The sequence below is a fragment of the Mus caroli genome, unplaced genomic scaffold (genome assembly GCF_978045245.1).
Source record: "Mus caroli unplaced genomic scaffold, Mus_caroli_1 scaffold_6, whole genome shotgun sequence".
Classification (NCBI taxonomy): domain Eukaryota; kingdom Metazoa; phylum Chordata; class Mammalia; order Rodentia; family Muridae; genus Mus; species Mus caroli.
The window spans coordinates 93,436,199-93,459,562 of record NW_028227261.1 but is presented as its reverse complement, the minus strand read 5'-3'; the positions used below and the strand labels follow the sequence as shown (position 1 = coordinate 93,459,562).

Here is a 23,364-nt window from a genome sequence, read left to right as displayed (position 1 = left end):
TGACACTGACAGGAAGACAGCATGTACTGACAGGTCCTTGTCCTCAGAAGCACAGCTGCCACCCAACTCACTGACTGTCTCTTCTGTGGGAAGAGGCTGGCCACACCCATGTGGATATATGCCATTTCAGGGGTTCCCATCACTTGTATGAGTGCCCACTCCAGTGAAGCCACTGACAGCTTTCTGGATGTACCTTGATTGTATGCATGATGGTCCTCAGAATGGTCCCTCCATCATAAGATTCCTCCAGCTCAAACTCTCCCCTCAGTGACTGGAACACCTGGTTCATGATCTTCTTGACCTGAGCCAAGATCAAAACTGCATGCTATTAAACTCAAGGCATTAAGGGATACATCGAATTGCTGAGTCAGAACTCTATGGAAGGACAGAGAGGCTCATGAGTAGCAGGTAGCACTGAGATCTGCCACCGTGGAGAAAACGGTTTTAAGTAACGAACACTTTTTTTTTAATTTTAATTTCTTTTTCTTTACTTTAAATCCCAATTACATCCCCATCTCCCTCCTCTCTTTCCAGTGGGCCACCAACCAGGGAGACAAACATCTTTTAACAGAAAGGCTAGCTAAAAGAATTCCACATCAAATGATGGTTGAGTATACAAGACTGCCCAAAGTCATTTACTGATCTGATGTCACTTCAACTCTGAGCACCACGGAAATCTGTGTGACCTTGGCCACAGGGATTAGTGGATGCTGGGTTCTGGGTGCAGCACTACCCTCCAACCCCTCTCTATGACTTCAGGGCACTTGCCATGTCTGCCACAGCTTCAGAGGGATAGTCTCTCTGGGCTGGCTACCAGAGTAGTAGATTCTAAAGAGTCAGTTTTTCTCCCAGACAAGTGCTGTATCATTTAGCTGGAGAAATGCTGTGGGCATCACATACGTATGGTATTTTCTCTGAATACCTGGTGAGCACATTCACTACCCTGCTGTGCCAGGTTTACTGCTTCTTTGAATGCCCTCACCTTCTCTGAGGGGTCAGCAGCACCTCTGCCTGCAGGTGCCTGGGACTTAGTCTTCTCCAGTCGCTGCATGTGTTCATTCTGTTCAGTGAAGGCTGCGATCTGGGCCTGGAGAGCTAGGCACTGCAAAGTGAACAGACTGGGGCTGTGGCCTTGGGAACCTGGATGACTGTGATGGCCAGGAAACACACAAGAACCATTCTGAGCACAAGTCCTGATCTCACCTAGGTTTGCTAGGCCCAGCAGTGGTCCTCACTGCAGACTGGCTGATGCGGGTCACCCTACTCCCTCGACAACCAACTTGCAGCTTCATTCTAACCTCCACCAAGGATACTTGTTCCCAATGAGGGCAAAAATAGAATGAAAATGGGGGCGGGGGTGTGTGGATAGTGGTAGTTACACACAAGTAGTCAGCAGACTTCTCACCTCCAAGACTGCATTCAAGACCTCCACGTCAAAGGTTTTAGCTGGTAATACAAGGAACTGCCCTTCAGACAAGGGACTTCCACAGCACATCCCCAAGCCCCCTCCCAGATCTCTACTCGACCTCTACCTTACTACAGCTACCTGTCCTTGGCTCTCCTCAGAAGTCACCTCCTCTGAGACTCCTTCCCAGCTCTGTTAGGCACTTCCTCTCAGAGCACCAAATCACTTATCTGTCTCTTTTTTGTGATTAGGATTCTTGAGGGCAGAGTCCTTTGCATGCCCTTTCGCTAACACAGAGCCAAACTGATATTCAGGAAATATTTGCTTAATATATGCAGGATCAAATAGTGAGAAACAAGTCCTAGAATACTGGCTTTTTTTGTCTCTGACCTACCACCCTATTTACATGTAAAAGATAACTGACTGCAAGTTAGACTACCTGGCTGTGTTTTCTAGCTATTAATACTGCCCAGACTCAAAAGGCTGGACAAGCCCCCCACAGCCTGGAGGTCTTGTGTTATGAAGCTGACTTAGGGAAAGAAGTACCTCATCCTGAAGGTGAGCCAGCTTCTGCTGGTGGGCATCCCTCTGCGCGCACACTTCTCGGTATTGCTGCAGGTGTTCATCTCTTGCAAAGGCCAAAAGCTGCTCACATTTAGCCTCCCACTGGCTCTGCAGCTCAGTCTGTGCAAGAGTCAGCTGCCAAGACAGACAACAGCTATGTGTAGTGGGGTGGAGGGTGGTTCCCACTACAACAAAGGAAGCCTATTCTTCATAGAATTCAAAGACCCTTGGCCCATTTAGGTAGAAAACAACTGTTAAAATGGTCTTAATTACTCTGAAAGTACCCTTTTATTCCTTCTTGGGTTCTATGTTGTGATATCAGGGTCTCTCACTGAAACCTGGAGCTTGGCTGGCAGCGAGCGCCAGTGATCCTCCTGTCTTCATTATACACAAGTAGCCATACCCAACATTTTACATGGATGCTGGAGATTCAAACGCAAGTCCTCACACTTGCACAGTATTGGGTCCAAAGTGCCCCCTCCCCCCCCAAAAAAAAACAGCAGAGCTGGTGACAAAGTCCTAAATAGGACTCTGGCTGGGTAAACAGAAACCCTTCTTTAGGCTTTCTTTGTGGGTTTCTGTTTACCAGGAACCTCCCTTAATCTACCACCAAAGGCCAACTGCCTCAAAGGCCACCTACCCCCCATCAATCCAAACAGCCTATATTAGCTCAAAGACCTCCACCCTGCTGACTGTCACATAAAATTTGCTGGCTTTTCCACCATTTTGCTTAGCCCCTAGGCTGGGGAGACAGACACAGTAGTCTGAGCCGAGTAAACCTTTCTGTCTACCCATGGAGTGGTCCAGCTTGGTGATTTCACCCTCACTTATACACAGCAAGCACTACTCAGTCAAATCCCCAGACCCAAAGTCAGCATGACTTAAACATTAAGGGGGATGTCACCTGTTGTCAGGATTTCCACTATTCTCCCAGGTGTGAAAACTCCAGAAGAAACATCTTCCTGAGGTAAGTGGAGGCTATGTGTCCTTCACAGCTTCCTGGTATTGCCAAGAGCCTATTACCTGCTCTGCAGCTGCTTGGTCTGTGGACACCCGAGCCTTTTTCAAGAGCTGCCGAAGTCTGTCCAGTTCCTCCTGGTGTGACTTGCGAATCTCGTCCATGTCCGCCTCCGCCTGGCAGCGCTCCTGAGCTGACTTCTTTTTCCTCTCTGAGAGGTTCTTAGGGACAAGAGAACTATCCTCAGCGCTAGTTGGACAGTGTGGAGGGGCAGTGGTCAGTGACCTCAGCCGTCATCTCTAGGAACGATTCCATCTTAAGCGGCCCCCACACCTTTATATTTTGCATTCCTGCTACTGAGATGAACTCTGACAGGGAAAAGGCAGACAATAGATTCACTGCCATCCTCTTAAAATCTGGGGCAGCATAACTTTAGTGTAGGTACAAGAAGGCAGACACATCTGGCTGGCTAGTGAGAAAATAAATGGACACAGTTATCATAAAAAGCCATAAGTCATAGTCAAAGATTATAATGATAGTCACTGTTATAGTGTCTGCAATAAGAAAAAGCTAAAAATAGCCCTAAATCAGAAGGAACTGCTTTAAAAAGTACAACAAAATCAAAAAGGAACTGGGAAGATGGTTCACTGGGTAACTCACTTGCCACACAGGTATGAGGACCTGAGCTCAGACTCTACTCCCATAGAGAAGCACACTTGGTCTCAGCACTCCTATGGCAAAAGAGGAACTGGAGACCAGAGCATCCTCAGAAGCACAGGCCAGCTCAGGACCTCTCAAACAAGATGGAAGGCAGGCCTGACACCTAAGCTTGTCCTCTGACTTTCACCCATGGATGTGCATGCTGTTGCTCTGATGGTATCTCTCTCTTCTGTCACACACACACACACACACACACACACACACACACACACACTTTAAAGTGATAAAAATCCAAGATAATATTGACCCCTAAAAAGGTATTAGGCAAGAATAGCTTTACTAGAGGCTTACTGTAACCCCAGTAACAGTTTCTTCTTTCCATATTAAACTGTTCTAGAACAAAGAAAAAGATAGCAATGTACCCTGATATTAAAACTTTAATCACTGAACTTTTAAATAATATATGACTCAAAGATAGCAGGCTAGGGAAGTGAGCTGAAGAGACAGCTCAGCAGTTAAGAGAGTGTGCTGGTCTTCTAAAGGGCCTGAGTTCATATCCCAGCACCCATGTTGGGTGGCTTACAACCACTTGTAACTTTAACTCCAAAATATCTGACACACTCTTTTGGTTTCCTGAGGCACCTATATATATATGCACACACCCATACACAAAATAATAATAGGAATGAGGGATTTTTTTTGTTGTTGTTGTTTTTCTTTTTCTTTTTAGAGACAAAGTTTGACTATGTAACAATGGCTGACCTGGAGCTCATTATGTGGAGGAGGCTGGCTTTGAATTCAGACAGATTCACTAGTCTGCTGCCTGAGTATTGAGACTAAATGCATGTACTATTTTTTTTTTTTTTTAATTTTTCAAGACAGAGTTTCTCTGTATAGCCCTGGCTGTCCTGGAACTCCCTTTGTAGACTAGGCTGGCCTCGAACTCAGAAATCCACCTGCCTCTGCCTCCCAAGTGCTGGGATTAAAGGCGTGCGCCACCACGCCCGGCACAATTCATGTACTATTAAACACAGGTCTTCTTCTTTTTTTTTTTTTTGATTGTTTTTTTGAGACAAGGTTTCATTATGTAACCCTGCCTGGCCTAAGACTCATTATATAAATAAGACCAAGGGCCTCAAACTCACAGAGGTTCACCTGCCTCCAGAATACTGGGATTAAAGGCAGGTGTCATCATGCAAAATAAATCTTTAAAAAAAAGAAGAAGAAGAAGAAGAAAATTTAAAAAAAATATCAAGATGGAAAAACGTTAGCAATGCTTATGGCTGACAAAGGATTAATACTCTTAATAGTTCGATAGGAAAGAGGATAAAGAACTCTAAAACAGAATTCACTGGAGAAATAATAGGAATGAAATATATGAAAGCTTTATGTCTAATAAAAACACATAGTTGCTGGGCATGGTGGTGCACACTTTAATCCCAGCACTCAGAAGGCAGAGGCAGCAGCTGGAGGCTAACCTGGTCTACATTACTCCAGGACAGCCAGAACTACATAAAAGACCCTGTCTAAAGAACCAAACACACACACACAAAACAAATAGCTATTCAGCCTGAGGAGGTCCTCAGCAGTTTGAAATGAAAAACTGGAAACATAAACAGCCATTGATCCAGTCCAGCTGCACAGGAGGCTAACAGTAGGCTACTGAGCAGCGGTAATGGGTACAGTGTCCTCAACACTTTCAAAGGCATTTAATATGAGCTCAGTATTGCTTACAAATGCTATCAGCACATTTGTATACAGGGATATGTAATAACCTACTGCCCTGAGGGCTAATGTGTTGTCTATAGTTGGTATTTATAACCCATACAATTAGAGAAGCAATTAAAAACAACTTTTTAATTTTATACTTCTCTGTATTGTTTACATTTTCTCTAATACATTCATACTATAACCATTTTAAAAGAAAAACAAAATGGTTTACTAATCAGCTACGCCTGCACTTGGGGCCAAGAGAAACTTGGCTTTGGAATTTACCTTTTCAAGGGAGGACTTCTCAGCTCGGAGGTCAGTCAGCTCTTCCTCCAGGGATGTTACCTTGAGCTCCAGCTGCCGCCGGCTCTGCTTTTCACTTTTGAATTTGGTCTGTGTTTGCTCAGAGGCTTCTCGGAGCTCTAGGAGAGAGAAAGGAGACATGACCATAGAACCAGAGATGCAGTGGACAATGTGGCATCCCAGGAGCTCTTTCAAAGTTGCACGCTTTAATCGCCCAATCCCACTGCATGAGTGAGCCTTCCCGGCCTGCAGTAAGGATTAGCAAGCCCTGCGCTGACTCTGTTGTCCATCCATGTTAAATATGGAAAGGGTAACTTCTATATGTATACACCTTCTGCGCAAGCAAAGTGAGAGAATATTCTCTGATAGTCAGGGACCGCCTTCAACACCATCACTCATAGAATTCCATTTCCATCGCTAGACGACCACATGGGTGTCTTGTTGAGCAGAACTCAGAGCTCACATCCCTCTCGCTGCCTGGCTAGGACTCTCAGCCTTCTTGGTAGCTAGGACATTTAACCAAGAATTTGCTTTCAAAATATTCCTTCTCAAATAAGGTTGGGGGTGGGGTTATATTTTAATTTAATATGCTAAAACTAACTCTTGAAGTAACTGTCACAAGGAACTGTCAGGAGAAACCACAAAAGCAGAAGTGAAATATCTACAGGTGTTATAGAATATTTGATCATACTGTGAACTCTGAGATTGTGTTACGTACTGGAAAAACCCGCCCTAGCACACACCTTTAATCCAATTACTTTCTCTTGAATATTGTAAACAGGATTAAATAAAGTCAACCAAGGTCAAGAAGTGGAGCAAACAACCAGTCGACAGGAAGTGAACATAGGATTATTAAGGAAAAAAAACAGAGTAAGAGGGAGTCAGGAGGATGGAGAGAGATGCACAGGAAGTAGAAGGGAGGGACACTGTGATGGAGGTTTTTTGAGACATCAAGAAAGAGGGGCATTCATTCTGGGACTTGAGCTGAGGAGGAGGGTCAGTTGGGTGCTTTCTCTGCCTCTCTGAGCTAGCAGGCTTTTGCTCCAGCATCTGGCTCTTGAGTCTTTACTGTTAAAACTTAAGCAATTGAGATTTTGTTGAAAAAAAAAAATCCATCCACTCTGCTGCAGCAGCCTCTGTTCCTGCCCAATGGTCCCAGTTGCCTTGCACACAGGTTTCTCTATCAAGACATGAGGGAACATGCTGGCATTCACAAACTTCTAGCTAGTCAGCATGTCTTCGTCACTACCCTGTGCCAAGCACTGAAGTAACCCTCATATGGAGGAAAGGATTTTACAAGGAGTATATCACTGTCCTTGACCTTCAGGACTTGTATTCTAATGGGAAGAATAGATTTATAAATGATGCTTATCAAAGGCTACCTTGATGATCAGAATAATGCACCTAAGAGATAAAGGGTTTAAAGAAAGACCAGATGGTCTAAAACAAGCTGGGGAACTTGTGAGAGGCAGATTTTAGAGCGGATTGGAGATGCTATGATGGCGAGCTTGCCAAGTGAGCACACCCTCTAAACACAGCTACTCCAAGAAAACACAATGAAAAGCAAAACAGATGGGCGGGCGGAAGAGCGGTCAGCAGAGTGGTCAGCAGAGCTGTGCTTATGGCAGAGCTCTGAGCCTCCAGTCCAGGCTGCAGCACTGCAATCCACTCTCAGGAAGGAGGAAACCACAGCAGGAAGTGCTCCTTTCTTCACAATCCACCAAGTTATGAGTCAGGATTTCCTCACACAGAGAAACAGTGCGACTCATCAAGTACTACTGAATTGAGGGAGAGCTGTCTTCCCATCCATGTAAAACAACTGAGGAGTTTTTCTACCAGTCCCCCTTGAAGCTCAGTCCTTCACGAGTGCCATGAGCATTATGCCGAAGAGACTGAGAGGAAGGATGCCATTTAGCTCAAGTTTAAATGGAGTCATGCTGCCATTCTCCTCTGAGAGCTTACCTGAGAGGTCAGCCTGGAGTCTGGTGACTTGGCCCCTGAGAAGATCTGTCTCCTTCAAGTTTTCTGTCAGCTGCAACTGCAATTCTGTCTCCTTCTTCTGTTGAGCGGTCATTTTCAGCTGCAGGTGAGACACCTGTGCAGTAGCTGCTGCTAACTCTTCTGTTACCTTGGCCTGCACAGTGACAAAGGGCAACATCACTCTAGATGTGGGCATTCCATGTGCTGATTCCACCTCCTGTAACTCTAAGCTGACAGGACTGGCAGACAGGAAGGGAGGAAAGGATACCTTCCACCCGCACTGGACTAAAATCACACCTCAAAAGTGCACAAGGTCTCAGGCTGAATTCTGTTGCAGAAATGCGTTATACTTAGTAAGTACTCCACAAGCCAATGTGGTGGTACACAACTGAAATCCCAGCACTTGGGAGGCTGAGGCAGGAGGATAAGGAGTTCCAGACAAGCCTTTGTTATGAAACAAGACTGTTTCAAAAGCAAATATACAAGAAACAAGCACTATAGGAGATGACAAAAGTTTAAGGCTGTTCAATGCAGCATTAAGTTGTAACAGAATGCAAAACTAACACAAAACACTGAAAAGACTTAAGCAAAATAGGAACCATGCATCCGTATGCTATCAACATTATATTTGAAAAGAACACTCAGTGGCATGGAATACAGCTGGAACCTACTGCTAAATGAAGAATATAAGTAGATTATCAAATAGTATGTTAAATATTATTCTGTTTTTTGTAACATGGTCTGTATGTAAAGAACTTTCGGGTATTTTGCACCAATAGCCAATCTAGAGAGAACCTGAGTGCTTTCTACTTTCTTCTTGCTGACTGGATTATATTTTACATGAGTCTTTCAAAATGATTTGTCACAAATTCTTTAAAAAGATAATGTTCTATTGCTCAATTTTTAAAAAAGACTTTAAAAAGTAAACAGTGACAAACCCCATTTTATCCAGTTCTGTATTGCCTCATTCTGATAACCATAGAGAAATATTTTTTTCAGGAGCTGGCAAGATAGCTCAGTGGGTAAAGATGCCTGTTGCCAAGACCGAAAACCTGAGTTTGATCTCCAGGACTCACATGGTGGGAAGAGAAAATTGATACTGGAAAGTTGATCTCCACATGTGCACTGTAGTAAATGCATGCCCACATATATATATATATATATATATATATATATATATATATGAACACAAATATATAAATAAAGATATAGCAAAAGACATATGTATTCAAATTCCCATTTGTATAAAGTGATTCTTTATATACACACTGAGTCTTCACACATTCCAGATAAAACAGCAGATATGTTATATATTCTTCAATAGTACATATGGGTCTTCTCCCCTCCCCCCTTTTTAAAATCTGAATCATATTGTAGTGTGTGGATATGAGGTAGTTTATTCTGAATTGTAGCACACATGGAGTGTTTCTGGTCTTTCTCATCATACCTCTGAGCATTTTAGCTCCATTGTATGCAACGATCCCCTCAGTATGCAAGAGCCTTTTTAGAATATTTCTAGATGCAGAACTGCCAGATCAAAGTAAATCCATGTGAAATTTTGTATAGTTTTCCTCCATCAGGAACATATTCTACATGTTTCATCACCCAAAAGTTCAATCAAGCTGATGAGAAATAGCATTTGTGCCACTTCCTAGCACTTCTATGTTAGACAAGCACCACCCGAAAGAGCCCAGATGACCTCAGGGACCGTGTGATGGAGGTGAGATGACTGAGGACTCTCACAGGGTATTCTGAGCACCAGCGATGATGACAACAATGATGACAGATGTTCAAGAAAAGCCAGCTACTGCATCCGTTCCCTTGAACTGCCGCTCCACAGCACACAAACTCAGATGTCGGCAAGGCAGTGTGGGGGTGCTCTGTGGGGATCAGGCTTCTGTGGTTGGGATGACTCCCCTATGCTGTGATATTGACACCATGATTCCCTCTAAATCGTTACATGTTTTAGTGCACAGTTTACAGCTGTCTACTTTCTTCTATTATTTGTAGCTTCTGATGGTATTCACTGTGTGCACATGGTACTTATTGCTGGGACTGAGGCTATATCTCAGTAGTGGGACACTTGCCTAGCATGTATTAAGCCCTAAATCAACCCCTAGAATCACATATACAAAAACTGTCTATTCCTTGCCTTATTCCCAAATATTTTATCCACCTTCTAGCTTCTATTTAAAGTCTGGTATTTTGGCTCCCCTAAAGGTAAAGGAAATGAAACAAAAGTGTGTATGACTTAAAAATAACTAGGCCACGAATCTGAGAGTATAAGTGACCTTTACAGTAAGTGTGAAAGCTTGAGTACAAATGGTCCCCATAGACTCATGTGTCTGAATGCTTGCCCCATAGGGAGTGGTATTATGAGGGGATGTGGCCTTACTGAAATGGGTGTGGCCTTGCTGGAGGAAGTGTGTCACTGTGGGGGCAGGCTTTGAAGTCTCAGAAACTCAAGTCAGTTGTCTCTTGCTGCTTTTGGAGCAAGAACTTCTTAGCTCCTCCAGCACCATGTCTGTCTGCACACGGACATGCTTTTCCACCATGATAGCCAGCCCCAATTAAATGTTGTCGGTTGTAAGAGTTCCCATGGTCACAGTGCCTTTTCACAGCCACAGAATACCTAAGTAAGCATTTAGATTTTTATTTTTATCTAGAATCTCCAGAGTGGGCTTCATCTTCCTAACACAGAATAATGAGTAAAGTTTACTTGCTATTCTACCTCACACAGCCCATGAAAACTGAACTAACATAGAACTCAGACAGCTTTGAACCTCTGTGTAGCTTAGAGAGTTCACCAATTAGAGCAGAGCCCCTATCAAGACCTTAAAGACACATCTTGTCTAAAAGGACAGAATAGGGGACTCTCAAAAGTGCTTCCCCACAATTTCTTTTAAAGTGGCATCTCACTATTTAGCCCAGACTGGCCTCAAGTTAATGATCCTCTTACCCCAGCCCAAATGCTAGGATTGCAGGCATGCACTGCTATGATCAGCTTCAAACATTTCTATCACAGATGCTTACCTACAAAGGCCTATTATAGAAGCATAAAAATACTCCCACACAAATGCATGCCCTTACCCAAAGACAACAATAATATATTAACCATGGTTATCTTTGAATGGAAGGATTATAGGTAATTTCTATGTTATGGGTATTTTATTAGAATGAACAGATCCAACTTTTGTAAATTAGAAAAGAGTACATGTTACTGTGTGTGTGTATGAAGCTATTTATAGATATATTCATAATATTTTAAAATTTTTAAATGTTTAAAAATTGTCAGGGATAGCAATGTCCAGGAGGAAAGGAAGTCAGCAGAAACCGACATGGTAATGGGAAGACGCTCTGGCTCCTACTCTAGAACAATGTCCACTGTTGAGGTGGAGCTAGGAAACCCAGCAAGGATTCAAAGACAAGAAAGCACTGACTCTAGAAGCAGAAAGCAGCATCAGCAGAGACAGCAGCAGAGACACGCTGGTGTGAGAGGATGGGGCTGAAGCCCTGAGCAAGTGCTTTCTTCCTTCTGGGCCGGCCAGGATTTGTTCTTTTTAAAGTAAGCCCATGAAGCCCAGCTCCTCTAACTGGTCTCCCACTCTGGATCATTACTTTATAAGAAAACTGATTTTTACATAGCTCCACTTACCAAATATTCCTTGAACACTTAACCATATTTTCTGAGCAATGCTTGGCAGCAGAAATCTGCCTCCTGAAAGGAACTGCTGTTCTCCCTTTAAGAGAGATCACAGGGAGAGTGCTAGAGTAGATTAAAGCTGGTGCACACCTTCAACCCCAGCACTCTGAGGCAGAGGCAGGCACATCTCATCAAGTTCAAGGCCAGCCTGGTCTACATAGCTAGTTTCAAACCAGCCAGTGCTGTGTAGTGACACCCTGTCTCAAACAACAAATGTTTAAAAAGTAAATCATCCAGGGATAGTGGCATACATCTGTAATCCCAACACCTAGAAAACTGAGAGGGAGGCTGGAGAGTCTGAGGCTAGCCTGGGCTACATTCCAAAACCTGGTCTGAACAAACCTGGGCTACACAGTGAGAACTTACACAAATAAATAAGAAAAAACAACTACCAGGGGACACTAAAGGTGTAAAATGTCTCACTGAAATAATGATGATCAGTGGAATACATGGTACCCTAGTCATCAGCTGGGAGGTTCCCTGGGGCACATCTAGACTCTAGAGGGCACCAGGCAGGTGTGAGCTGCAATTCTGCTGTTGATCTTCTCCTGTTGTTTAGCTATTACACACAGGACACTGCTGGGCTCAGTGCCAGACACCTGTTGAGTTTTAAAATGCAAAACCATAGGTGGATTAGCAAGCTAAGTAAGAGCCTGATAAACTCTGACTCATAGACCAATTGGAGCACTACTTGTTTGGGGGAATAAAGTTTTATTGGAACATACTTGTGACTACATGTACATACAACAGTGATATCCAACATGAAGGTCACATGTTGAACTTAGGTAAAAACAAAAGTATCCAGATGCCACATCCAGGACTATGACAAGAGAGGTGACGCATATACTTGGGCAGGTACTGGAATACAGGAGAGCTTTGGAAAAGTTTTATCTTGGCTGCATGTAGTAAGTTAGAATCCCAGAAGATGAGGCTTCAAAATATGTAGTTCTGATCAAGTTTCTCAAGGGATTCTGAGGTAGCTAAACCTCTGTTGGGATGTCTCTGGTCTATAGACTATGTTATAGTCACCATTTTATCCCTGAATAGTACCAATGAGGAAAAAGAGTATATTTGGGTTACCCCAGTAGGCCTGCAGTGGGGAAGATAAAGGAAAAGGAGAGGAAAAACAAAGATAAAACTAGAGACAGGAGACATACTCATAAGGCACATTTCATGGAGAACAATGAGGTTCCAGGCTGTTGACCATGACCAGGTCATTAGTAGATAGCCACAACAATGAATGCAGTAGCAGTGGGAAAGAAACAGTAATGGAACAGGAGGAGGTTGTGCAGGGCAAGGCGCAGCTCACTGGATGATACCTGGCTGTCTTAATTTCTGTTCTATTACTGTTGGGGGGGGAAGCATTTCACTAAGGGCTTCCTTACAGTTTCCAAGTATCAATCTCCAATCATCGTGGTAAGAAGCATGGGAGCAGGCAGGCAGGCAGGCATGGTCCTAGAGCAGTGGCTGAGAACTCACATCTGATCCACAAGTTATAGGCAGAGAGAGCAAGACCCAGCCTGCTGTGGGCTTTTGAAACCTCTAAGTCCACCTTCAGTTACACAACTCCTCTAACAAGGCCACACCCCCTAACCCTTCTTAAAAGGTCCATCAACTGGGAACCAAACATTTAAATGTATGATTGGGGCCTATAAGGGCCATTTTCATTCAAATCACCAGTCACAGGCCAAAGATATTACTAACAGCACATTGTGGTTAAGCCAACACAGATAGCTTAAACCATAAATAAGAATTCCTTATTATCAGAGTACAAGAAAGCATGTCAATACTACAAGCTACAGTGTCCATTCTCTTCAATTTTGCTTAAGATTTCATGAAAAACTACAAGATAAAAGCAACGATTTCCCAGCTGAAGAGTGATAACCCAAATAAGGAATCTGTTCTGGATAGTGTCCAGTAGACAAGAAGAAGAAAACTGGGCTCTACAAGTAGCTGATCTCAATCCCAAGACTCACTAGCACATTTCTCAGTGCTTTTCAAAGGAGGTTAACATTTGTCCATCTGAAAGGACCACAGGAATTCATCACCCCTGCCTTTCCTTACTTGTTTATTTATTGTGGCAGGGGCTTGCGTAGCTCAAATTTTGGCTTCCAGCTTTGTACCTAACAGAGAATGATCTTGAACTCCTGATACTCCTGTGTCTACACCCCATGCTCTAGGACTATAGGTGCCTGTCACTATATCCAACTCTTACTGTTTTCCTTTTGTTTTGTTTCACACTATGTAGCTTTGACTGGCCTAAAATTTGCTGTGTAGACCAGGCTAGCCTTGAATTCACAAAGATCTGTTTGTTTCTTTATCTCAAATAACAGAACTAAAGGTACATGGCACCTCACCTGGCATTGTATTCTTTAAGGCAATGTCTCACTATGTAGCCCAGCCTGGCCTGGTACTTGCTATGTATCCCAACATGGACTAACAACAATCCTTTCTCTTGGCCTCCCAATGCTGGGATTACACGCATGCATGACCTGTCTGGCTCCAAAGTCGCACTTTAAAATGCTTTTGTCAGACCAAAATGAATAACATACTAAATACAGACAAAGGAGCAAATTAGACAGTCTAAAATTCCACTAAGAACATACACATGTTACATGGCATAACAGAAATTTTCTTTTGATTCTTGTAACTAAAAGAATCTCACCATTATCAAATTATTAAGACAGGCAATTGGAGTTTTTTCTTTTTGTTTTCTTTTTTCTTAAAGAAAGGATCTTACTATGTAGCTAAGGCTGCTATTGAACTACAGATTCGCCCACATCTGCCTGTGAGAACCTGGGGTTACAGGCATGAAACAGCACCCCTAATTCAATCATTGTTCTTGAGTCAACTTATTGTAAAACATTTAGCAAAACAGATCTAGAGGTAATTAATACATGAAAATCTGTTGAAGGATTTCCAGGTCTCTTCCCAAAGATGGCAAATATCCTGCTGCACAGAAACTGGGAAGTTCTTTTGTAGGACTATTCCACATCTCAATGCATCCCGACATGGGCCTTCCTCGGCCCAGTGATTTTTACCTTCTCTTGTTCAGCATGCAATATTCTTGCCTGTGTGTTTTCTGTGGCTGTTTGAAGTGAGTTGTTCCTCTTCTCCATCATCAGGTTACTCTGCTCAACATATCTGAGGCAGAAATAAAGGCAAAGAAAACATTCAGGAAGCATTGAATGTTTGACAGGCACAAGGCCCTCAGTTCTCACAACATTGCTCTACACCTTCATCAGAATCAATGTGAATGGAGCTGGAGAGAAGGCTCCTAGGTTAAGAGTCTTCGATGTTTTTTGCAGAGGACCCTGGTTTAGTTCCCAGCATCCACATGGTGGCTCACAACCACCCATAACTCCAGGTCCAAGGGATCCAGCTCTCTCTTCCAGGCACTGCACACATACAATGCACAGATAGCAAACCAAATATACATATGAATTTTCTATTTAATTCTTAAAAGGCCAAATAACAATCTAAAATCACATTGCTTTCCTGAGACCTGCAGAAATTAACCATGCTATCTGCAGTGACCAAGGAATGAGGTAGCAACCTGGGTCACATATTGAAGAGAGACATTCACAGGGTGCATGTTAATGGGAGATGGGGAGAAAAGAAAAAAGGGGTAAGACTCTCAGGGGAAAGAAGAAAAGAAGCACTCCTCCAATCCTCTCACGTTAGAGACAAAAAGCACTGGACAGGTGAAACACTGAAGTGAGGCTAGTTCTGTTTACCTTGCTACCTTCCACCAAGCCCACAAGCACCCTCTAAAAGCTATAAAATGTGCTTTATGAAATCAACAAGGCTCTGATTGAATTCTGGTTGATAAAATAGCCCACACAGAAAAGAGAAGAGGACACAGTTTTCTACCTAACACCATTTTCTGAGAAAGCTAGGCCTGCAGACATAAACAAAATATCCAAAGCCACACAATAAATGAAGTGCAGGGCTGAAAGTCAACCGCAGGTGGGTCTTACACCAACCACAGCCACCTCAGCCTTTGTACTGAAGGTGAACAAGTAATTCACACAAGGAGCAGAAATGGAAATGGTTGAAATACATGGGATGGGAAACTGGTTGCAGCTCAGAAGTATCCCATACTCAGTATGTGCAAGGTGCTCGGGTTCAAAAAACAAAACATAACGAAGTGTAGAGAGGAGAATTGTAACTAATACACCCCCCTCAACAGTGTGCATTATAGTGGATGAACGTACAATAAACCCTTTGCCCACCATCCACAGCCCTGCCTCGCCCTGCCATTACCTCTGGTTTCGTTCAATGAGGTCACTAATCTTGTCATTCTGCTCTTCTATCCGACTGCTTTTCTCAAGGAGCTCCTGCTTCAGTCTCTCATTTTCCTAAGTTCAAATAGACAACATACAAGGTAAGTAAGTGCCTTAAAAGTGCCCAGTAAGTCAGGAAGCATCTACAAAGTTCCATCTCCTCTCCACTCTCTGCTTCCTGGTTGTAGCTGCAATGCGACCAGCCACTTCATATTCTGCTGCCGTATCTTCCCTGCCATGGTAGACTGGATCCCCAAACTGTATAGCAAAACAGCTTGAACCCACAAATGGCCTTGTGAAACAAACACTAAAACTTATTTTCCCAGAGATGTAACTGTTAAAGTAGCAAATCATACTGGCTGGATTATAATCACTAGGCTACATAGGCTGAGGACTGATATGGTCATAAAATGAAAGGAGAGTTTAAAATAGGCCTAAAAAGCATGTGTTTTTTTGACTACATAAGTCACACTGCTATGTAGCATGTAGAATATAGAATAATATACTTAATATAATATAGAATCTAATGTAATACAGATTCTTGTGGTTCTGTAATGTCACCCATAGGCTCATATGTTTAAATACTTGAGCGCCAGCTTGGGGTGGACTGGCGGTGGAGTCCAATTAGAGGAAGTGGGCCACTGAGGCTGTCCCCAGCTAGGTTCCACTTCCTGTTGGCTCTGGGCTCACTGAGTCCAGTTGTCTCCACTCCATTACCACTCCTATTTGCCACACTGGGCTGCGTGCTCTCAGACAAGGAAGCAAGAGAAACTGCTCCCTTAAGTTGTTTCCTGTCAAATATTTGGTCATAGCGAAAAGGAAAATAACTAAAATGAAAGATAAGCCACAGAACCAAAGTAAGCCATAATGGTTTTCCCAACTCCAGGACTGAACACATGCTATTTCTGGGGTGCGGGGACAGGTTTATGGGTAGCACATCTGAGGAGGGTGTGTGGACAAGCCCTCCAGGCTGCCGTGCTCTCCCTCCTCCTCACCTGGATGATGCGCTGGATGTTGCTCATAATCATGCTTGTTTCCATTGTGACCGACATGCTAGGAAGAAGCATGGAGTTGCCAGAGCTATGCTTCTGTAACTCCTCCACCTGCGAAAGGGAAGCCAGGAAAGCTGTGAGCATGTTTTAGTGGAGAATACAAGTCACCCAGGACCAGTCATGCTTCTAAGAGAGCTAAGACATTTCTGAAACAATATCTAAATGTAAACTTATTTTCTCTGCTAAATCAATCCCAAAGTAAAGATGATAACTCTTCTAGGGAAATGACCAAGGACCATGAATATGGGAAAGCAAGGAAGAGTGTTCTTACAGCTGTGGCTGCTCCCATTAACATCCTATGTATTGCCTACTTCCTGTACCCCCTTTTAACATTTTAATTTATTATCTCTTTTTAAAATTAAAAAAACATGTTTCTACATTTATTTATTTTCTTTTATGTGTCTTAAGTGTTTTGCCAACAAGTATGTATGTGCCTGGTTCATCAGAGATGAGAAGAAGATATCAGGTCTCCTGGAACTGGAGTTATGAATGACTGTGAGCCACCATGTGAGTGCTGGGACTTGAACCTGGGTCCTCTGCAAGAGCAGCAAGTGCTCTTCATCACTGAACTGCCACCCCAGCCTGCTATTATTTCCATATTACAATTTCATGCATCTAAACAATGTGTCTTTATTGTGTCTCTCTATTATCATGTGCGCATATGGTATGTGTGAGTATGGACATGTACACACACCTGTACCATGGCACAGGGACAGGAGTCAGAGTGTAATGAACAAGAAATGGTTCTCTCTTGAGAAATTTCAGGAGTCAAACTCAGGTCACTGTGCTTGTTCAGCAAGTGCTTTTACCTGCTGAGCCATCTCTGGCCCAACAGCACCATTTTCAACAGAGTCTCAGCTCTAACTCAGTCACCTTAGTCATGAGGTGATCCATTTTATCAGCCACTTTGTTGACTGCCATTCGAATTTCAGTGTTGTGTTGCCGGGCTTCAGTCATGAGAAAGGACATCATGTCACCTGATCCTAAACAGACATGAAAAGGAACTTATAAACCTGGAAAGAGAAAACTATGTATGGAAAAGTCAAGGGCAGTTTTAGCAGAGGAAAGAAGGAGCCATGTATGAGGAAACATGATAGGTGATTTCACACTGTCAGGAGAAGCACAGAACAGGCAATAGGGACTAAAGGACTCCCAAGCTAATAATAACTAAGTTATATTTCTGCAAAATGCTCCAAGAGCTAGAATCTGGTTCAAATGCACACTGGCCCAAGTGTATCCACTCTGAACTGCTATGATCCTGCACTTACATTGTTTCCCCATTCATCCAACTGCATGCCAGGCATTGCACAGGCACAAGGAGAACAGTCATGAATAAATTATGCTTCCAGATCTTAGTGGGCTACAGCTGGGAAACTGACACATAAACAAATCATTACAACACAGTACTTTTAATGCAAGAGGGCAGAGTGGCACGTGACTGTAGCTCACAAGACAAACAGAAGATTCAGAGTTCAAGATCAGCCTGGGCTATGCGAGATTCTGTCTTAAAAACAATTTTTTGAAGGAGGTGATTTCAAGTGTAGAAAAAAGATCATGCACCAGGTACAAAAGTAGCACCTTAAAAAATAGTATTAACCTTCTGGTGATGAACATATGTAGCTGTGTCTGTGGGAGCAGTGGATAGAGAGGAAATGTCAGGTTGGACCCATGTCAACGTGTTTCAAAGATGGAGAAGGGACAGGACTCCAGACAAAGGCTGCATTTAGGAAGCCCTTCCCACTGCAGAAATGCAACTTAGGCTGTTGGAAAAACTTGTTTCCTCTTGCCACTATCCTGATGCCAAAGTGATTACCAAGCAAAAGACAGGCTGCACACCACAGCAGGAAACCAACACATCCATCAACATTTCACTTGCCTTGTTTACAAAAGACACCTACACTTGCCTAAGTGCATAAAATACACACAGTTACCCAAGCAACTGTGAGAGACTCTCTCCTATGGACAGAAATTTAATGACAGACAGCACACTTTATCCTACTTTGTATTGCCTGACATTTTTACTACAGTGAATTACTTTCATAATTTACAATTTTTAACAAAACAGTTTTCATCAGTCACTCACTGCCCACAGCAGTGCCTGCCTCCTCCCAATGCCCTCCAGTGTTTGCTCTTATACTATCAGCTATGAGCTCCTGTCACTAAAGGGCTGGTGGGAGAGCATAGAAGGAAAAACACCCAGGACAGAGGCACAAAGGGCCTTTGAGGGAGATATAAGTGTTCTAAAAATGGATTGTTGTGACAGATGCACAATTCTGAACATTTCATATATATATCCTGGAGTCTGGGAAGATGCTCAGCTGGTAAAAGCTCAGGGACCTGAATATGACTCCTTAGCACCTGTCTAAAAACAATCAAAATAGTTGATCATGGTTTTTACACACCTGTAAGCCCAACATTGGGGGATGGACACAGGTGATTCCTGAAAGCTCCTGGCTAGCTGGTCTACCCAAAATGGCAGATTTCTAGTTCACTGAGAGACCTAGTCTCAAAACCAATACAGGAAGACATCCAATGCCCTACTCCACATATACACAGGTGTGCATAACTGCACATTCATATGTATGCGCGCACACCCACACACATATACAATATGTACTATAATGAATGCTGTCTTTGAATTATATATTTGAATAAATCATATGGTATCTAAATTACATCTCAATCAAGCTGCTAAAACAAACAATGAAAAGAAAGGGTGGAGAGTTGTTGGAGGAAAATGAAAACAGAATGGGAGGAGGAGAACCCAGCAAGGGTGGAAGATGAAAAACCGGAAGGAGGAAGTTATTCTCTACCTTGAAAGTGGGGAGCCTGGGACAGTGGTGCTGGGTACAAGGGCCGAACAGGCTGCAGCTGGGAAGTAACTGAGGGCGTCTGGGGATATGCATAGGCTTGCACACCTGCATAGGGCTGAGAAAGTGACGAGTTACTTACTTAGTTTCCTGTGACAGAACAAAGCACATTAACCAGGGAGGAGGTTTAAAGCTACTAAAGCTGGAAATGATGAGATCAGGGTTAGGCAATTGTCTATGGGACTTGGTGGTATCTGGTCACTCCAGTGCTACCCAAAACCAGAGGAACAGGAATCTTGGGTTGCTACCCAGTCCTCTGGCAATATGATTTAATGAAGTGGGAATTTATTTCTTACTATCAAGCCTATTTTTAAGGAAAACTTATAACTAAGCAAATCCTGTTTAGTTTCTTTTGAAGGAAAGAAAAGGTTATTTTTCAAAATTCCTAACTAAGCCAGCCAGTTTCTGAGATTTTTCATAATGCTTCTCCCCTGTTAGATTCTTTTTTAATTTAAAGTTGCTTTTTAAAATCTATATGTATGTGTGTCTATGTATCTATGTATAGACAAATATGGAGGGTTTCCAAGCCACCCAATATGCTGGGTTCTTAACAGTTGAGTCATCCATTGCTCAGCCTTTAGATTCTGTTTTGTTTGTTTGTGTTTTCAGACATGGTTTCATGTAGGTCAGGCTGGCCTTAAAATGACTATATAGCTGAGGATACCCTTGCATTCCTGATCTTCCTGCTTCCAGTCCTTCATGCTGGGATTACAGGCGTATGCCACCACATACTAGATCCTGATGCTTATCTGAGTGACCAGAGCTCTCGTTTATCTGAACTGAAGTATGGCAACTGTGAAAGGAAGATGAAAGCTTTGGGAATCTGCTATATGAGCTAAATGACACAGGCAAATTATATTTGCTGTATTATATGAGCTAATTAATACAGGCGAAGCCCCCAAAAACTGCCAGATTAAGTGTCTGGCACAAGGCAAATGCTCAATAAACAACAACTATCATTTTAAGAACGGTCACTCCTTCCCCATAGGAACACTAGTTTATTTCCAAGAACAATATAACAACCCAAACATGAATTACTAGAAAAAAATCTTAGTCTGTGGCAGAGGGATTTTCCATCGTGGGAGCCTTTTCTCAGTTTTGATTCCCCTTATCCTAGTGGAGCAAAGCCTGCCCACCATGGCTCCCACATCTCCACTCAGAATCGCCTCCAGGGTGGGTAGGGCAGGAGAGGCAGCTCTTGCTATCCTATGTGCACTAACGGGAACTTTGCTAGGTGCCAGGCCCAGGCCTTTAATAAGTACTTTGCTTATTCTTGCACTTAATCTTCACAAAAACTTGCAAACAGAAAACTTTGTGTGGTTTTAGAGACAAGAGAACAGTAATTTAGGGAAGGGGAAATGACAAGCTTTGACTTGGAGAACTGCTGCTGTGTAAAAGGAGAGAGGGATCATCTGTGTTCATATAAGAATAACATAAATTATATCTCATGCCTAAGAGTTTTAAAATACTATTGTTACCTGAGGGCTGGATGTGCTGGTGCATTTAATCCCAGCTCTCAGGAGGCAAGAGGCAAACAGATCTCTGAGAATTTGAAGCCAGCCTGATCGTGGTGTGTGTGTGTGTGTGTGTGTGTGTGTGTGTATGTGTATATGTGTACCGCCAGCCAAGACTACATAGTGAGACCTTCTCTCAAAATAACAAACAAAGAAATTAATTAATTAAAATACAGTTACCTGGAAGTTCTGTGCATTTCCAGATACAGCCGAGTGAGAATCAAGGGACACAGCTTGCATCAAGGCAGCAGAGGGTGTCTGGAGCCCAGAACCAGATGGCTGAGGTGCTAAGACAAATCAAGGTATTTTTACTGTTACCCATCCTTGCTTGTTTTGTCAATGCAAAATCACAACTCTCACCTCAAAGGAGATAAGAGATCATTTATTTTGGAGCCAAATATGTGTGAGCATGTCATGAAACCAAAGGTTCAGGTTACTCCACATCCCAAATTCCTACACAGTAAACAGACTCATGAAGTTCTCACAAGCCTAGACACTTTAAAGACAGTGGTTTAAAAATATCAGAGAGGCATATTCCAGGAAGTCAGGAGGTCCATTTATGGCCTCAGATACTATCTGACCACATTCTTAGCTTTTAGTTGGTAGAGGCTAGTACTCTGTACATTCCAAAGGATTTACCTAATAGTACAGAGATGTCAGGCTACATACATAGAGGGGCAATAAACGGCTACTAAGTGTTGCAGGATGTTTGATCACACCGTGAACCCTAAGATTGTGTTATTTACTAAAAAAAACCAAAAAAACAAAAACAAAACAAAACATGGTTTTAGTTGTGGTATGGCCCAGCCTTAGCACACACCTTTAATCCAAGAACTTTCTGCTTGAATACTGTAAATAGGATTAAATAAAAACCACTATTGTTAAGAACAGGTCAAGAGGCAGAGCAAGCGACCAGGTGACAGGAAGTGAACACCGAATTAGATAAGAGGGACAAGAGGACACATAGAGAGATACATAGGAAGTAGAAGGGAGGGGCATTCAGTCTGAAGGAGGTTTTTTGAGATGGTGAGTTGGGAGGAGTGAGGGATCATTCCTTCTAAGACATAGCCTGAGAAGGAAGGTCAGCTGTGTGTTCTCTCTGTCTCTGAGTTAGCAGGCTTTCACCCCTGCATCTGGCTCCCCAGTCTTCACTGGTCAAATCAAAAGATTGAAACTTTGTTTATCAAACAACTAAGGGTGCTAAAGATAGCCCAAGATAAATTACAACTGGTCTGAACCTGCTGGATCCCTGCCTTGTCACAATTCTTGATATTCTCATCAGCTAGCCAGCCTTGCAGAAGGTTCAGTGCCTTGTGAGGCTCTTTCCAGGAACTTTCCTTCACACTTGTAAGTCTGGACTGGCACCCAACATTCCTTTAAATCAGACCACTTTCCTCCCAAAGCAGCCCATGGGCAGCCCAGCAAAGGTGGAAACAGTGTTCTCTTGTTCATCTGACTCAGATCCCATCAGCTGACATGAGTGTAAAATAACACATAAGGAGATGTCTCAACAGCTGAGCACAGACTTCCTAAAGAGGCAAAGCAACACAGCAGACATACATCTTAGCCTCAAAGTATTCTACTCAGAGACAAACTGACAAGTCTTAGCCCCTAACTCAGGCCCCAGCACTAACAATACTAGTTAATAATCTAAGGAACACGGATGAATATACTGATTCAACACAAGGGCCGAGCCTTATCAAGGTTCTTTTCTTACCCTGTGAGGCCATCTGTGGTAATACCGGATGAGCTGGTTGAAGAGAAGACTGGACAGATGGTGTCACAAGGGACTGCCCAACTCCTCGAAGAACAGTTGCATCCTGAAAAAAGCACAAGGGTTGATCACTATGTGTAGGTTTTAGCTGAAGACAGAGGCTGCCTGTCTCTAACTCGGCTCACAATACAGGATTTCCAGTCAAGAAAGAGGAAGGAAAGGCAGGCAGAAAGCCAGTCGTCAGGGATATGAGTTGTACAAAGGAAGAACTCAATTATGCAAGAGTAAGAGCTCTTCTTCCTATAAATCATATCAAATAATTAATATAGTCCTACAGAACCACCATCAGCTACCCAACTCTTCTGCCAAGCAGTCTCAGACCTCAGAGCACCCACAGAAACTGGACAGAGCAGAGCAAGTCACTGCACCTCACTAGCATGCTGGCTTGGTCATGTCTGTCCAGGACACTTGTCCTAAGTCTTTTGTTGTTGTTGTTTGTTTGAAACAAGGTTTCTCTATGCATCGTGACTGTCCTGAAACTTGCTATGGGGACCTGTTGGCCTCAAACTCCGAGATCCTCCTGTCTCTGCCTTAATTGAAAGTGATGAGCTTAAAGTGTGTGTTACCACACCCAGCTGTTAGCTC

At 43.0% G+C, this 23,364-nt stretch overlaps 1 protein-coding gene across 5 annotated transcripts in view; it reads right to left on the bottom strand.

Moving 5' to 3' along the window:
* The window catches only part of Fkbp15 (FKBP prolyl isomerase family member 15), a 58,474-nt gene that overhangs the window by 4,628 nt on the left and 30,482 nt on the right, over positions 1-23,364 (bottom strand). For 3 of the 5 annotated variants that reach the window (XM_021159209.3, XM_021159210.3, XM_085839252.1), the window contains exons 13-25: positions 22,723-22,825; positions 21,186-21,292; positions 19,435-19,549; positions 17,495-17,604; positions 16,565-16,672; positions 15,550-15,644; positions 14,325-14,427; positions 7,563-7,734; positions 5,583-5,719; positions 2,993-3,148; positions 1,952-2,104; positions 983-1,102; positions 194-301 (exon numbers count right to left, since the gene is read on the bottom strand). In XM_021159209.3, the coding sequence (XP_021014868.1) occupies positions 194-301; positions 983-1,102; positions 1,952-2,104; positions 2,993-3,148; positions 5,583-5,719; positions 7,563-7,734; positions 14,325-14,427; positions 15,550-15,644; positions 16,565-16,672; positions 17,495-17,604; positions 19,435-19,549; positions 21,186-21,292; positions 22,723-22,825 (1,587 nt within the window). The remainder of the gene's footprint in view (positions 1-193; positions 302-982; positions 1,103-1,951; positions 2,105-2,992; positions 3,149-5,582; positions 5,720-7,562; positions 7,735-14,324; positions 14,428-15,549; positions 15,645-16,564; positions 16,673-17,494; positions 17,605-19,434; positions 19,550-21,185; positions 21,293-22,722; positions 22,826-23,364) is intronic. The other 2 variants (XM_029475932.2, XM_029475933.2) reach the window with 2 other exon arrangements.